At 43.4% G+C, this 17,653-nt stretch overlaps 1 protein-coding gene across 2 annotated transcripts in view; it reads left to right on the top strand.

The window, feature by feature from the left end:
* Positions 1-17,653, top strand: part of LOC116795353 (ubiquinol-cytochrome-c reductase complex assembly factor 1) — a 49,011-nt gene that overhangs the window by 7,006 nt on the left and 24,352 nt on the right. The window contains exons 4-6 of one of the 2 annotated variants that reach the window (XM_032705016.1): positions 3,389-3,496; positions 6,372-6,444; positions 11,404-11,461. In XM_032705016.1, coding sequence (XP_032560907.1) covers positions 3,389-3,496; positions 6,372-6,444; positions 11,404-11,461 — 239 coding nt within the window. The remainder of the gene's footprint in view (positions 1-3,388; positions 3,497-6,371; positions 6,445-11,403; positions 11,462-17,653) is intronic. The other variant, XM_032705017.1, reaches the window with a different exon arrangement.

Consider the following 17,653-nt stretch of genomic DNA (forward strand, 5'->3'; position numbering starts at 1 on the left):
GGTGGGAAAGTGGTTTGGAATTGATGGTGAGCCCCAGATGTTTCAGTTTATGTTTGGTGTCAAAATTAAGAAGATTGTTTGCTTTAAGCACTGCATTGAGCAGGAAAGGCAGCCTGAGGTGGGCTTATGTCCCTTGCAGTGTCTTGATGAGCTTGTTTTTAGTGAGTGATACAACATATTTTTGAACTTTTCTCTCTGTGTGTCATGGTTTAAGCCCAGCTGGCAACTAAGCACCACAGAGCCACTCACTTGCTTCCCCCTCCTTGCCCTGGTGATCCCTAGATCTGATTTTATAGATGTTATAGGACTGTTTAGTTGCACTTGGCTGAACCAAGCACTTCCTGCTTAAATCCCCTCTCCATCTCCTGAGCTAGTCCAGGCTGACTTGCAGAGGAATGAAGAAAGAATCATGGCATTTCTTAGGAAAAACCTGCTTGCTGGCCAGTCGCTGTGTTAGTGACGAGATAACAGCAGTTGAATTGAGATAATTTTGGTTTTTAACTTCCTCTGTGCAATGAAAGACCTGTACTGAGGGAGGCTTCATAATGCACGTGTACATAAGAGGCCTGTGGTGAAGTTCTGCCTGGATTCTCTAGAGGTTCAGTGTGATTGTAATTCCTGTGGAGGAGATGAAGGTTGATTTAGTGAGTTTGGTGTGGCAGTGGTTATTGGACACAGGTTCTGCACTGAGCAATTCCTATCATTGCCTGGCTGGGGGGGGATTATGGAGTTACAATGGAAGGTTAGGAGTCATTTGTAGTGTAGAGGAGAGTATTGCATGGGATATTCGTGAAGAGGAGGTGCTGAAAATTGGTTTAAATGTTCACATACTGCCAGTAGACTCAGGGGGTCCATCACATGTGGCAGGGGGTGGGATGTGCCCTTGCAGACACTTTTGTTCTGGATGGTGAGAGGGGACACAGTGAACAGTTTTGACAATCAGAGAAGGATCTGAGTATCCCAGGAGGTCCTGGGCAGTGTGACACTGTCTGACAGGGTGATTGACAGATGCTGAAGTGGTGCTGAGTGTGTTTCTCTCTATTTCCCTGGATACTGGGCATGGTGGGATTTGAGCCTTTAACAGTGGACAGTACACAGGGGCAAAGTGTTTTATCTCAAATGCTCAGGCCTGTCTGTGGATTATAATCAGCGGTTTTGTCACCTTTACAGTTAGTTTTTAATTAAGTATAGCATCCTTGTGCAGGATATGGGTCTGTATTTTAATATGCGTTTATGTATCATTCATGCCATTTAAAAATCATTATACTAGTGCTAGGAAGGCTATAGAGAATGATCAGCAATGGGAAAAGCTTTCTATATGAGAACAGGCTATTTTAGGACCCTTCTAAACTAGAGGGATGGGCATATGTATGATATTGGCCTATAAAAGTCATAAAAGACTGAAAAGTGGAATAGAAAATGGTTGTTTGCAGGTTCTTATAGGAAAATTGGGAGCATCCAGGGAAATCAGTCATAGAATAGTTTGGGTTGGAAGGGACCTTTAAAGATCACTAGTTCATATGACAAGATTGGGTTTAAAACAGGCACAGTTTTCACACCGTTAAACCCTGAAACCTCAGCGTACCATACCCTTGTGTTATGGAGGTTAAACAGTTTCAAACACTGGGGTACTGAAGGTGCATCCAATTGGAGCTGTCAAAAATGACTGGATACATTTTCTAGTGCAGGAATGTCTGTCAGAAGCTGGACAGGTGCACCCCAGGAAGCCTGGGGGTGTGTGCTGTTTCTCTGCTTTTGTATCTTCTCCAAGGAGCTGCTCCTGCTCCTTGTTGGAGTTGGCAGCCTGATCTCATTGTTCTGACCATGTGTGGCAGCCCTGGTGATGCTAAATTGCTTCCTTGCTAAGGAAATCCTTTTCTTAGTATGTTGATGTGTTAGGAGGAAATGTTTAGGGTAAAATGCCAGCAGCTTAAAGCAGTTTGATATTTCTTTGGTCAGGGAACTTTCTCAGGCTGTAATGGCTCTCAGCTGTGTTTCCTCGAGTGTATGTAGGAGATTCACGTGCAAAAAATGAGTTAAAAATAGAGTAATTTGTTGATAGCTAGAGGTCTATACTGCAGAGTTAATTCATGGAAATCATTTGCTGGAGTACCAGTGGCAGTTCCTGATGGCTGATTGCTGCTGCCAGGGTGCTCAGAGGCAGAATGCCAGGAAGTTTTCTTACCAGTTGTGCTCATTTGGGTTGGGGTAGCATTAATTTTCTTCCCAGTAGCTGGTATGGGCTGTGGTTTGGACGTGTGCTGGAAACAGTCCTGGTAACAGGGATGTTTTAGTTCCTGCTGAGCAGGGCTGGCACAGAGCTGAGGCCTTTTCTGCTCCTTACCCCACCAGGGGAATAGCTGGGGGTGCACAAGGATCCCATCTGACCCCAGGGACACTCCAGACCATGTGGCATCATTCTCACACACAAAGCTGTGGGGAGGAGGAGGAAGGGGAGATGTTTGGAGTGATGGTGTTTGCCTTCCCAAGTCACCATTGCTGTGATGGAGCCTGGCTGTCCTGGGGGTGGCTGAACCTGCCTCCCGTGGGAAGGGGGGAATGAATTCCTTGTGCTGCTTTGCTTGTGTATGTGGTTTCTGATTGACTAATTAAACTGCATTTACCTCAACCCACGAGTTTTCTCACTTTTACCCTCACAGTTCTCTCCCCCATCCCCAGTTGCCCCTGGGGTTAAACCACAGCATCAGCCCAGGGGTGTTTAAGGTGTAGAGTTGGTCTGGAAGAGAATATTTATCTTCATGGTTGCAGGCACTGCAAGTCCTTGGGGAATAAATGCTTTCCCGATCTAGGTTTTCTGCAAGTACCACATTGTTTAGCTGAAGGGGAATAACAATCTGAGGGAGCTTTTTGGTGAGAACAGTGGGTTTGTGTAGCTTCACTGGTTTTAAAATGGAGCTGATGGTTTCTATAATGTGTAATTGCTCTAGGATATGATAAGCCTGTGAGAGGAAGAGAGGGAATGTAAAAGGTTTGCTTTATTTACTCTCTTTCTGTGATTTGTTTGCTTGTTTTTTGTGCAAAAAACTTAAACCCAGTTAAAGACACAGACCTAGAAAGAATATGGGAGTCTAGGATAGGAGCCATATTTTGGAAAGCAGGTTTCTCTACAAACTATTTGAATGTAAGCTGCCAACGGGATGGTTTTATCACAATGGTTTGCAGTGTTTGCATTCATAAACAGAAGAATGTCACATAGGAAAACCAGGATAATATTTTCAGAGAAAACCTAAATATGTGTTTGTTTTGTTGAAAAAAGACAGTAAACAAAAAAAGTAAAATTCCCTATTAAATCTGTGTCTTTTCTAACTAAAATGATTTGTCAGATTTAATTGCTGAGACTGAAATATGTGCTATTTCAATTTTACAGCATCTTTCTGCAAAAGATTCCTTGCATCCATCTGAAGAGAAAGTGGGTGCTTTCACAAGGATAATAGAAGCAATGGGGTTCACAGGACCACTCAAGTACAGCAGATGGGTAAAGCAGTCATTTAATAATTCTTTTGGTTGTTTGATTGTTCTAAAAAGCAGACAAAAAACCTGCACATCTTTTTCTTGTGATAGGAATAGTACTTAGTGGAAAATTGTTAATTACTCATTTAAATACCTGTTTTCTGGTGTAAGGAATAATAATCCATAGCTTGAACCTCCCTTGATCTGTCCACTGCCATCATTGGCACAGGTACCGATATTGCTTTTGGTTTGTGTGGTCTAAAGCCTTCTTGAATTTCTTCAAATATTTGATTTTTTCATTTCATTTGTGCACCAAAACCCGCAGTAACAGCCTTACTGTGCAAGTCAAACACCCACATAGTCCATCATCTTATCCCTGATAATGACCAATTGCTGTAAATTGGGAAGAATTCGATTACAGGTAAAGCACATTGTGATATTTGTCTCATGTGCTCCTTCAGCTTCCACCAGTTTCAGGACTTCCTGCATGAAAACAGACATTTGTGGTATAGTATTTATTGATTCTTCTTCTGTAAATTGGTCCAATTGCACTTGGAACTCTTGTTTGTAGCTTCCATAGCATTCAGTATCAGGGATTTCCATAGCCTGAGGCACCACTGGGGGAAGAAGTACAGGTGGTTTTAGTTGATGCCTTTTAATTTTGTAGTTAAAAAAGAAAGGTGATTATTCTGCCTTCCACTGATGATTTTATAGACCTGTATATTATATAATATCTACACCTTTCTCTGCAGTGAGAAGGCTGAGTCTAACTTGCTTCTTTTACTGAGGCTCTTCCATGGTTTGATTTTTGTTGCCCTTCTCTGAGCCTCTCCCAGGGTTCTGTATTTCTGGGGCTGGAGGGTCTCCCAAGCAGTCAGGAGGGAGATATGGTGTCTTGCTGTTCAAGGCACTGCTCAGTAGTAGTTGACCAGGTCAAAGTCACAAATAGGTCCTTCCCTTTATCCTTTTCTTTTTAAATAGCCCTTTCATAAAGCAGGTGTTAACACTGACCAAATGAGAGCAGTTCAGTAAAAAACACCTTCACTTCCTTAGGCAGAAGGGAAAACATGAAATTCATAATTTCTTTTCTCTGAACTGGAAGAGAGTATAAAAGAGTGAGAGGAAAAGGCATCTTGAAGGAAGGGCTGAGCCCAATTGTGTTGGAATTAAAATCAGTTCTTTGAATAGAAAAAAATTAAAAATAATAAAAATGTTAAGGTGCTTTGAATATCTGCAAGGCAGAGAGCACCTCCTCCGAGACTGGTCTGAAACTGTTGCTGATTGCATCTCACTCCTCAGACAGTGTAAAGCAAAGATAACTGACCCATAAGAGGCTTAGGTATTTTGGTTTAAATCAGTTGCTTTAATCAGGTGATGCTAAACCTCATGAGAGTGTAGTTTCTCTCCCATGTGCTTGTGTACATATTGTTGTAATAAAGATTCTTATTAGCTCTAAGTGTCGATTCAGAGTTCTCCTTAATTACTGCTCTTTACTGCCTGCTTTTGGCTGGGGAACCTGGGTTGGGAGAGAGTTATTTTGTGGTTAGGCCCCAAGAGACCTGAGTTCATTTTTGGCCTTGCCAGTGCTCTCTAGGAGATCTTTGGGAAGTTTCTTCATATTTCTCTGCTTTTTTTCCATTTTCTTCTCCCTTCCCCCACACCTCTTCTACACCCAAAAACTTCCATGATTAAATTTCATCAGTTTCTCTTTTGTTACCTGCCTTATTTGAGGGCTGGACTGTGGGGACTGTTCTTTGCAATATGTTTTTAATATCTAGTAATGCCTGCTCTGGGGCAGTGGCTCTCACCAGGGACATCTCTGCTCCCAGGCCAGGCAGTGTTTCCTTTAAAAGGGAAACCTTCAGAACTCCTGTAAGCAATGTAAATTATTTTACTTCAAGAAGTTTAGTTGTAGGTTTGATTTTTGACAGAAGCCTAAGATTACTGAGTCAGAAAAATAATGGGCTCCTGTGTTTCCTCAGCAATCAGGTGCAACTTCTTTATTTTCCTTTTGGCTATAGGAGACACAAATAATTCCCTTGGTGATTTGAACTGCCATTTAACAGGCAGGGTGCTCATCCCTGTAATACAGTGAGCACTGAGAGGGTCCCCAGTATATGTCACTAAAAACAAAAAAGACATAAACCAAAGCAACCCAAAGCCAAGGCCACTTCCTGGCTTAGGCAGGGGAGTGGGTTGTGGAGTTTTCAAATTTTTCTTAATTTTTCTTCCCCTGATATTAGCAAACAGGAATGGCTGACAGCTCCTTAAGATCTTTGCTATTAGTTATTGTGACCTTTGAAGTTTCAGCACATGTGTCTGTGTTCTGGAGGATGCACTGGAGGTGTTTTGGGTGCAGTGGCAGTCCAGAAACAAAATGAGAAGTGCCAAAGCACCTGGGAATACCTTATGTCATTTATCATTTGGGATTCCTCTCTCACTCTCCAAGCTTAGTCAGTCAAGTTTCATTTTTCTAGGAAAAGTTTATTATTTTTAGGATGTTTTATTTTAGGACATTATTTACTATTTTTAGGGCATGTCTGGTATGTGACTTCTTTAATATTTAAAACTTAAATTATACAAAACACTCTCAGTGGTGTACATCACTTAGAGTTATTGGAGAAAACCAGGAATTGTGAATTGGACTCTTTTTCTGTTATTATATCAAGTATTGTATCCAACTAGATTTGGAAGGATATTCAAGAAGCCATTTAATAACTTTTTCCCCTGGAGGCAAGATTCATTATACTGGCATAGTTTAATGTGCTCCCGAAAATCCCAAGTGATTGTGATGATCAAAAGAAGTGTTTTCAGCGAGGGGCAGCGCATTTACCAACTGCAGCAGGTCCAGGAGCTCTCGGGAGCGAAGAGTTCAAGTGTTGCCTTTCCTTTTGCCGTAGAAGATCAAGGTGGCGGCGCTGCGCATGTACACGTGCTGCGTGGAGAAAACCGACTACGAGGAGTTCTTCAGCAGTAAGTAATGGACTGGTGGTTGTGGATGGGGCTGCTGCCCTGGTGAGACAGCTCGTGATGGAGTTGTGCCGTTAGATGTGCTGATACCAACAAACGTGACAGCAAAGAGACTGACTTGTCAGAGCCTGCCAGCGCGTGGTCAGCTGGGAGCTCACAGTGCTGCAGCGTTCCCTTAAGCTCTGGAGTGAGGAGGGCAGCCTCTGGAGTCTGGGATTGTTAATTTTACCTGCTGCAGTGGGGATGGGTAAAACTCAGAATATCCTGGACTTTGAAGGATATTGCCTTTTTTATTACCAGGTGTGGCATAAACTAAGAATTCAAATATCTCTTCCCTTTTTGCGCTGGTCAGATGGTCTCTGTGCCCCACGCAGTGCCATCCCCAACATAACTGGGACACAGGTATAAGAACCATCCCCATCCTCTGAGGCACAACTCTTTTATGATATGAGATCATAAGGTCCTACCTGTCTCTCTCCCTCGTGGCTGGGCCAGGTTTGGCTACAACGTAGAGACTTCCTATATTTTTACTGACCATGACCAGGACACATTTCTTGCCTGAGTAGAGAGTATGACTAGAACAGAGACACAAGGCCCCCCTATAGATATATAGGTGTAATATTGGCTTGGATTGGGTTGGCTTTTCCATGCTGTACACAACTATTAGCTAGAAGTCTGTTGCTGCTTTGAGTAGTATCAGATCTGGCTGGTGAAGGGGAAAGATGTGTTTTTGAGACAAGCTTCAGTAATATTTTTGCTTATGTGCATTATTTCCTAAGTTAGTGTGATTTAGCTGTAGTAAACCCATTACTTGGATCTGGCCTGTCATTGGGATTCCTGAGCTACCAGGTACTTAGAGCACAGGTTGGGCTGCTGCCTCTTGAGACATCAGCTGAAGGGACATCTTCATCCAGTGCAGAGCTTATTGAGGGTGGTTTGTTACGTGGTGTTGCTACTGCAAGATTTTCCAGTGGCTTCCAGAAGGTTTTCCAAACCTGTGATGTGGTTTCAGTGGTTGCAGGAGTGAGAGGACTCTGTGAGCAGTAGGATTCACCACTAGTGATCAGAAACTGAGAACCTCCTTTTCCCTGTGCACACCCCTCTCCCCAGCTCTGTGCCCCCCCCGGCTTGCTCAGATAAGTTTTTTTCTGTTTGTGGTATTTATCTCTCAGACAGGGGCTTTCCTGTTTTTAACTGATGTTTCACCATTTCTGATTGTACAAAGATACATAAATGTTGTCCTTGATAAAATTTAAAGGACTATCAAAGCATGTCTGTGAAAAAGATACTGGCACAGATTTTCAGGCTCAGTATTGAGTAAAATCACTTCAGCTGTGTTTTTGATTTTGTCTTACTGTTTTAAAAAGAAAACATGTATTTTAAATGGTAACATATATTTGCATTGACTTGAGACAGTTGCTACCTAAGGATCAAGACAGTTTGCTGGGATTGATGGAGTGCACTGGTGGTGTAAGAACACCTGTGGTACTGGGGTCAGTGCTTGTGGTTCCAAAGAAATTGCTCACCATGTCTTCATCAAACTGGGTCAGTCAGGAGCTGGTTTTTTCCTCTTTTCAGCTACAGGTGGACATTGCTTAAGCTCATTGTTCCCTCCTGAAGGAGCAGCCTGGGGGATGAGTAGGAACAGAAGCTACTAACTGAGCTCTCTCCCCTGGTGCTGCAGCAAGCCCGGGTGTGCCCGAGCCTGTGGGGTGGGTGCTGCACCCCCTCCTGATGCCGAGCACGGCTGGGCAGCCCCGAGGGCAGGGTGGTGCTGCCTGAGCCAAGGCCTGTGCTGTGCTTGTGCTCTGCTGCCCCCAGCACTCCTGGCTCTACTTGCAGGGTGTTGATATCCAAGTGAACTGCACAGAGGCAACTCTGCTCTCTGGAGAGCTTATTAGCTCCTTCTCTGCTGTGTGTGAGTGCTGTGAACCCGCTGAGCTGACCCTGGAAACCTCCAGCCATCCATGTGTGAAACCACTGGTGGGCTCGTTAACCCTGAGGAGCGGAACCAGTTCTTCACAGAGCCTTCTTCAGTGCTCCTGGACGTGCTTTTGTGGTGTGCTGGTGTTGTGGCAGGAATAGCAGCTGCACTGTGACCCTATGGAACGTGGACTGGTGTGTGGAATTTGTCAGACAGAGGTGACAGAGGGTGAAGAGTGGATAGCGTGAGGACTAGGACAATGTCTTATGGGCTCTCTCTCTATCTCACTGTATTTTTGCTGGTGCACGCTAGAATTTCCAGCTTTCTGTGGCACAGTGTGAGCCATGTGAACTGCCTGTCTCTGTATATGCCTTAGAACAGCAGTTCCTAAAATACAGACTATAGATATGCAAGTCATAAGGCTGCTTTAGAGTATAAAGGAGGTGTTTTAATTGAGACTCTCAGTATCGTACTGCACTTAATTTTATTATACCTGCCATTTTCCATTGTCTCTTGGTTTTGGATCATTCACGGAGAAAACGTGGGAAGTCTGCTTTAGAGCTTGTATCCCAAATGTCTGTACTGTGCTGCTTATGTGGAAAGTGGAGCTGTTTTAGGACTTCAACTGTTTCTTGTTTAAAGGAGAAGAGAGAAGCAATAGAGGGAATAGCAAAGTTCTGGTGCCAGGCTTGGCAGAGAGCTTGGGGAGTTCTAGTGAACTGGAGGAGGCAGCCTGTGAGCAGAGAGCTTCATGCCTGACCTCAGACTTGAAAGGTCAAAAGAGCTTCTAGGATCAGGCAGGTGTTACTCAGAGCTGAACTGGAGTTTGGCTGATGAACATGGACTGTAGAGTTACCTTGAATCCATCTTCAACTATTAATACTGTTAACTGCTCTCCAGTCAGGCAGCTGCAGCAGCAGGGAGCTGACCCTACCAAAACAGCCTTTTGATGACTCCTAGTGGGACTCGTAGCAGCTCCAAAGGGCTGAAGGTTAGAAGACTCTGGATTCTTGTGTCTCCCGTAGCCCATGAGCTGCCTGTCACACTCAGGACTGACACAGTGCACCTGTTCTCTTGCAGGATGTGGGGATATTACCCCAGGGTGTCCTTTCTAAAATTGTGGGAGTGGCAAAGATGATCTGTCATGAAAATGTCCATGGTTCAGTTTTGCATCCCTTACCTGATGAATTTTAAGTGCAGGACATAACTGTAGGAAAACATATGTCCTCATAATCCTGAGCATTCATGTCACCAGCCATGTGACCAGGATGTGTTCTGTGCCCAGAACAGGTTTATTCCCCAGCTGTTATCAAAGTAATTTCATAGGTAGCTTTACCAGCAGACATTTTTTCTAGATCTAGTTGTATTCTGAGGGGGATAATTTTCTGTTTCATTATAGGATGGAGCTTTCTCCCCAGTTAGTTTCCCAGAGTAAGGTGTTCCAACCCCCTGAATTTTAGAATTTGATTCTTTTTACAAAGCTGATAGCTGAGGGCAAGCTTGTTGCTTTAAAGGAGCCACCCCTCCTTTAAATTTATGATGCAGACAGTCCTAATATAGAAGCTAAAAAATGATTTATAAAAATAGAATTGCAACACTTGGAAAGTTAGAGAAAAAAAATCTTCCCTCCTGGGTACTGAATAGGTCTTTACAAACTTTCCATGTTTCCAGGGGTAGAGGTGTGAGCTTTGCTTTCCACTGCAGAGTGATTTCTGTGGTGGGGGACTGATCCATGGGAACTCCTCCTTGAGAAACCTCTGTCTGAACTGGGTGTTTGACTCCTGCCTGTGGAACCTCCGTTGACTGAAATGGTTTGGTTAATGCAGGCATTGTGTGCTCCTGCCCTAGTTAGAGATGCCTTGGCGTGGCTTTTGGTCAAAGTAGTCGTTTCTAATCCCTATTTCTAATAGGAATGAGAGAGCCAAAAGGGGAGAAGGGTGAGGGAGATTTGTGTTTAATCTCCAAACACAGACTGTTAGTGTCTTTGTACTGTCTTAGAGGTGATGTATGGGCACTGCTGCTGAAGCTTGGCACCTCCAAGCCTGATGGAGTCATCTCTCTGGGGAGGGAGGAATAGTCATGGTTTGTTTGGTTCTTCTGGTGGTTGGCAAATATAAAGAAAGAGGCTGTGAAAGTATTGCTTCATGGTCCGGGTGAATCTCCTTGGTAATACTTAAGAGCCAGGAAGTATAGGATTTGGGAAGGAATATATTAAACACAGGGAAGATAGGGTTGACTTCCTTGGGGCACATCTGACTGGAGAGCTTGTTCCTGAATGCTCTCTGGCCCTCTTCCAGCTTGGTTTGAGCAGCCCAGAAGACAAGACCAAGTGCTGGGTAGGCCAAGACGACTGTGTCAGATCCTTCTCGTTAGGTACTTCCCTTAAAAACTTCTCCAGGAAACAGAGGTAGAGGTGAGTGCCTGGGGGGGAGACAGACCAGCTCTGGGAAAACCAGTGGCTATGGGAGTAGAGCTAAACCTGCAAACAGATTGTTTGTGTGGCTGATCAGTGTTTTTAATCCAAGTGTAACCTGACAGGTACACTCAGAGTGCTAGGGGCTGTGCTGGAGTAAATCAGGGCAGATTTACTGATTTACAGATTTACCCTGACAGTGGAATCAGAGAGACAGAACTCTGTCCCTGGCAGGAGAGAGCAGCACATACAAAGGAAGAGTGTAAGAACAGAGCAAAGCATCCATTGATTCCTCCCTATTATTCATTCCTACTTTGGGACTTTGTGACCTAGAAGCCACATGTTTGTCTCCTTCTCCATTTTTTAATTTCTCCCCCCTGTAAATGTTATCCAGGTGAGCCCCAAACACCTGAAACCTTTCAGAATCTGCAGTGTCCTGTGGGTGCATGTTCTAGAGTTTGAGCACAAACAGGACAGTAAATGATATTTCCTCCAATGTATATGTACTGTTATTACTGAAAATAAATAAATATTTTTGTGTAGTGGATTTCTGTTAGGGACAAAATGTGATGGAGTTCATATTAATATTTAGTTTTGTTTTTGTGTTTTCCCCCCTCTCATCAAGGGTGCCAAATGCCTGATACTTTGAATTCATGGTTCCTAGTAGCCCAGCTTCATGTCTGGTAAGTGAAAATCAAATTAGTAATATAATTATTTTCAGGAATAGAGTGATATGTATGTATCTTAATGTGAGGAAAAAGTAGGCTCTGTGCTCGTTGATAATAGAGGATTTATTCATTTTACTGATGACTGAACTACAGCACTTTTCTAGTGAAGAACAAAAAGTCCCATAGAGAAGCCGACATCTCTTACATCTTAAAATTCCTCACTAGTGGAATGATCTTTGCCATGAGTTTTCTAAAAGCCTTTCTCAGGCTGTGTGGAAAAATCTTACTTGGGTGTTTTAGGAAAAGTTTAAATTTATGTAAAGTCTTTTAAATTGGGAGAATTTGTGGTGATGAGAAGCATTTAACAAATTATAGCACTGGCATTTACTCTTGCACCTCTGAAAGGCACATGCAGGGGGGTGAATGCCAGCTTGGCTGCATGTAAAAATATCTGACACCTTAAACATGAATTTTTTTTCCCCTTTTTCGTTTGTGAAAGTAGTAGCCAAAAAAATCAGGTTTTCATCTGGCATTACACACTTGTAAAGGTCAGGGGATGCATAAGGGAGTACAGTCATTTTTGTAAGTGCCAGATCTTTGAGGGAACTGAAGTCCATAGACTTGGGGTTCAGCTGTCCAAAGGCTGAAAGGAAGTTTGTACTGAAATAGCTGCAGTTAAGGCCCCTTATTTCCTTGCCTCCTCCTTTTCCCCTTCCCTCCTTTTGATTTCCTGTCTCCTCAATATATTGAAAGATGGGGCAGCTCATTGCACTGAAGAGTGAACAAATTAGCAGAACCATTGAAATCAGTGAATGAAATCAGTGGAATCAAGGAAGGAAGACCCTTGAGATTTGCAGTTTATTTATTTCCTACTCTTCCCTGTGGGAAAAAGGCTTTAAAAATTAATTGATAAGCTAATAATTCATATAGATATTTGGAAAACTAGTGCAATAAATATTGAAAAGCAAACTGTAAGTGTCTGGGGAAAAACAAAAAGAGGTAAGATGAATCTGCTAAGAACACACTTTTTTTCACATCATCTTTGTTTCTCATTGATGGGAAAATATATCCTGTGATTGATACACAGTATGAAATTCAAGATTAATAATAAAAATAAACAAGGGAACTATGATAGAGATGAACTTGGTATAGGATAGGCACAAATTTCTAAGATCAAAGCTACTTAGGCTTCTTTTGAAGAAAGCCAAGAGTTGCCAGGCTTTGAGCTGGTGATGTTAAGGAGAGATTGACTGAGGAGAATTGAAGTTCTCTTATGTGTAGGATACAGTGGACAGGTTGACAGCAGTATCCTGCACAGACAGGATAGAACCAAATCCCTCTGCCTCGTGTGACAGCAGTGAGAACTCGAGTGGGGGGCAGCACTGAAGGTTAATTTTTCCAGGATGTGTGAGTCTGGCTCCTCTGTGTTCCTGGTGGCTTGACCTAAGGAGCACTGTCATTCTGGACCTCAGATGGGAGATCCAGTTTGATATTCCAGGACACAGAAGCCTGTGACAGGCCTGCTCACTGCCTGGGTCATTGGGAAATGCTGCAGGCTTTGCTTCTGCTGAGCTCAGTGACCAGCATCCTGCCATGGCATGGTTTGCTTTCCCAGGCAGGTTTATTGTCCTGCTCTCTGGGATTCTCTTTCTTTAAGCAGTTTGACCTCAGTAAGATGGGAGTGGAACATTATCACTTTTGCTGGCTCTGGCAGGGTCAAGGACATCCCACCCTGTCTGAAGGCTCCCATCCTGTCTCTCCTGCTGAACCGTTTGCCTCAGAGGCTTGAAACCTTCCTGAGCTGGTGGCCAGCGACGCGCCACAGAGATCATGATCATGATCTGCTCCCCCTTGCAGAGCGATCTGCATCACTCTCTGATGTACTGACTTCTTTCCACTTATTTAGGGTTTTGGTTTCCACTGATTTACAGTATCTTCTGGAGCTGGAGAAGGTGAGAATTTTTCCTAGTTTGGTAAACTTTGCCTCCTTTCTTGCTGTTGACATTTCTCAGCCTGTTCTAGTCAACTTTTCTGTGCCCTTTGTGTCCCATTTTTTATGGACTTAAGGTGCTTGTCAGGGCGTAACTTCTTATGTTACAGATTCTTGTGGGTCCTCTTTGAATCTCTGGCTCTTATTTCTTCCTGTCTGGTGAATAGGATTTTTCGACTTACCTCCAGTCAGAAAGGGAGGAATTCAGGCTCTCGTGTTTAGCTTCTGCTTTTGCAAAATTCTTTCAAGATAATGTTCCTTTAGAAACACTTCGGTGCCTTCCAAGGCAGTGCTAAAATCATGCTTTAAAAAAAAATCAACCCATCGATATTATTTAGAAAACCAACCTATCATTATGCTTTCCTAGATGTAATATTTTTATAGGCTGTTTCTGTTACTTCACACCTTTGATGTCAGGGGGACTCCTGGCTTTATGTTTGGAAGTTCAGGTCTTTAGAAAATCTCAAGCTGTTCATCTCCACTGCTGGTTTGCATTTTCCCACGCAGTGTGAGTGGAGTATTGGCAGAGTCCAGAGCTGTTACCAAACTGCCAAAGAAATTACTTGGGTGGCTGCTAAGAAGTGCCTCGCTTCAGTAGTTACCATGTAGATACCTGGAGCTGCCTTCATATTTTCACCAGACCAGGGATGGTGACATTCCTGAAGTATTTAGGATCAAAATAGTCGTGCTGCAATTCCTGTTCTGAAAGGATCAAAACCCTGTTGCAAAAGTTCATCTAAGCGTTGTTTTTCTTAAGGAAATCTGCACTTGGCAAGGTTTTGATCAGCCTGAGGAAGTCCAGATGAGAACAAGAACCACTAAATATGTAGAAAACAATTCCTGCCGGAAAAGATTCCTCTGATTTGCATATAGAAGCCTGAGGACACTGTTCTCTTTTGAAATGTGCTGCTTCAGAAGAAAGGGAACAGACTCAGTTTCATGGTAGAGGGCTTTAATTGCATCAGAATAGTTTTGCTTGAGAGAGATTTTAGGAATAAGTTTATTTGGAATGTCTCAGGCATTTAGTTGGTCCTACCTTAACATGAGGGAATGGGCTACCATGGCCTAAGCAAAGGCCCCAGGGGAGAGGAGGCTGCACAGCCAGGCTGGGTTCTGTCAGCTGGTTCCAGCAGAGCCCTGTCCATGCTGGAGGTACAGCAGTGGGTGGCCAGGCTGGGGCACAGGAGAACATGCAAAACCTCCTTGGGGTGACTTCAGAACTCTGCTCGTTGTCACAATTCACTGCAGTGCAATGTCACAGCAGAACTGGGGCAAAGTCTGTTCAGGAGCTTCCTGCTGTCCCCTGAGCTGGTGGCTGTCCATGAATGGGTTAAACAGAATAAAGCCCTCCAAAACTGCTGTTGATACTTTTGTTGTTAAGCCAGAGGAGTTTCTCTGAACAACAATAACATAGCTCCAGAAACATTTGCTCTGGAGCAACTGAGGAAGCAGGAATGAGTGGCCAGGTGCTGGGGACAGCGGGAAGCTTTGCCCTTAATGGATCATCTCACCTCAGTGCATGGCACGGGGCAGTCATCAGGGTGGTGCCAACCCTCACCTCTGGTGTTCAAGCCATCTGGCACACTGGGAGTACAGAAGCAGTTGTAGCTGAGGCTGTTGTGAGAAATCTCAGCTGAGATGGGTTGGGTTACAGATGCTCCTGTTCCTTTTCAGTCATCCTTTCATATAATTTTCTTCTAACATAATCTCTCTGCATAACTTAAATAAAGCAAAAATTATCCAACCCAAGCAGTATGAGGTAGACAGCTTTCTAAAGATAGTCTGGAGTAATTTTGCTTTCATGGTTTGATGAAGACGAGCCAGTGTTTGACTAAACTACAGCACAGATTCTGTAGTGAAACAATAAAATGTTTCACACCGTGGTGATCTAGTTAGGAGGTTTATAGGCTTTAAAGAGTCTGTGTCTTTTAAACCTCAGACAGCAGGTGAAGTAACAAACTACCAAACTTTCAAATAAACTGCAAAATTCCATGATCTCACTCATGGTGCTGCAGAACAGCTCTGTGACAGCACTGCATCCAAACACAGAGCTGCCTTTTAGGCTCTGTGAGTAGCAGGTTTTCCTCTGAACACCACTCCAGCCCTGCTCATCACTGACCAGTTGTTGGCTGTTGGTTTGTCACCACTCTTTCCTCCTTCCTCTCTACCACTTAAAGCACACAGGGTAGGAACCACTATTTGTGCTTGGGAGGAGGTTTTCTTGCCAAGCCACTCTTTTATTTTATTTTTCCTTTTTTTCTCACCCCTGAGTTTATGTATTCAGCAAGAGAAGTATAAAAATGCTTTTTTAGCCCACAATTTGTCCTTTAAACTGAGTCTTTTTGACTTAAGAGTGTGTAAAAATTTTGGATTCAGTAACTCTTACCAGTTCACTTTTTTGTACAACTCAATTATGTAAATGCACAAAAAGAACAAAGGTTTTGAAACTGGTGGAAGTAAAACAAAAGTTTTACGCTCTTTGTGCATTTGTTTTGTGGAAGGGCTGGTACCTGGACAGTTGTTCTCTGACCACTGTTTGAGCAGAAAGCTTTGTCATCTTTCTGTGAACAAGTGAGGATTTGGTTTTGATACCATCTTAATTGCATTTGTTTGCTGGGACAGTGGTGCTGTTGGACAGACACTGACTTGTCACTACCATAATGTAACCCTTGGGAATCTTACACAGCTCTGGTTCCTGAGACAGAAATTGCCACATTCTTCCCAGTGTTCCCTTGGCTGACTGCCCTTGCCCTTCTCCTCCTGTCCTCTCCCTGGAATCTCTCGGCCCCTCTACCTTGGAGGTCTCCTTGCTTCAGTCCCTCTCTCCAATTTCAGACCTCATTGCACCTGCTGGTGCTGGAGCTTGAGCTGTCTCTTGTACAGCCAGTGTCATTTTGAGAAGCTCTGCATCTAGACATCAAATTCTGGTCTGTGGGCTTTTCTTCCTTCAGTGTTATGTTTCAGTTCAATGGCCCTTACATGGGACTTCAAAGTCTAGTTCTGACCAGAAAGAAGAACATGGGACTGAAGTTTTTGCTGCCTTCTGTTTCATTTGTCTCTGTGACTATCACTTGCAATAAGTTTTGTTTCTTTTGCAAGTTAATGTCTTTACTAGTCAGTAGACAAGAAAATCCATCGTAAAGATTTTCATCTGTCCTTTTACAGGACACACTTCAAGTGTTTATGATTCTCCCTGTTGAGTTGGCATTCACAGGTCACCAAATTCTTTTAATGCTTGTAAATCTTATATACACTAAAGAAACAAATCTATTAAAAAAAAAATCATTTTTACCTCTCAGCTCTTGTGGCACATTCACCATTGTTAATGTGCACCAGCTTCCCAGGGGCCCCCAGCTCTGCTGGTTTTACATGAGCTGTAAGAAGAATCACCTGTGAGCAGCTTCCCACTTGTAGCATGTCTGTGAAAAGCAATGACTTCTCTCAGCTCCAGTGTTTGAGCATCATCTCATCTACAGTCACTCAGTCAGTCCTGGGCAGGCACTTGTGCCTCAGCACAGGAGCAGAGCTGGTTTGTGAGGCAGAGAGGATGGGACAGGTGATGGGACTGGTCCCAGCTCAGTGAGGGATCAGCCTGGGCTTCAGTTCGTGCTCTTTACAGATGATGTAAAAAAGGCAAAATAAAACATTTGTTCATATGATTTCTTTTGTAGGCAGAACAGCAGCAATGAAGTTCGAGTGGCTTTAATGCTTTTAAACAAAAGTAAAACAACTCAACCTGATATTCTCATTAAGATCCCACAATGCACTTTCAGACCTCTGAGTTGGTCTCATATGTGCTGCATGTGGGGGTTTTGCCAGGTGGTTGGACACGTATCCAAAGACCCCTGTAGTTGAAATAATTTAGGACATTGCTAATGGGAATTTGGTTGAAGCCTGTAACTTGCTTAAGGTTTCCCAGCTTGGCTGGTTGGGGCTCTTAGAGCACTTCAGTGCATCAAGCTGAGCTGCAGCTGGCTCAGAGCCTGGGATTAGACAAGCCCTGTGTTCCTGCTCCGAAGGGTGAGATGTTCTTAAGGCTGAGGAATTTAGGTGACAGTAGTGTTGAACCAGATTACAATACTGACAAGAAGAACAGAGCCCACTAGCACTCTTCCATGGCTGCACTGGCCAAAATCCAGCAGATACGGCTCCTGAGTGTAGAATAGAAGAGTTTATTTAAAAAAAAAAAAAAATCTCCTCGTGTGTTTTTTTTTTCC

This window comes from Chiroxiphia lanceolata, chromosome 17 (genome assembly GCF_009829145.1).
Source record: "Chiroxiphia lanceolata isolate bChiLan1 chromosome 17, bChiLan1.pri, whole genome shotgun sequence".
NCBI lineage: Eukaryota > Metazoa > Chordata > Aves > Passeriformes > Pipridae > Chiroxiphia > Chiroxiphia lanceolata.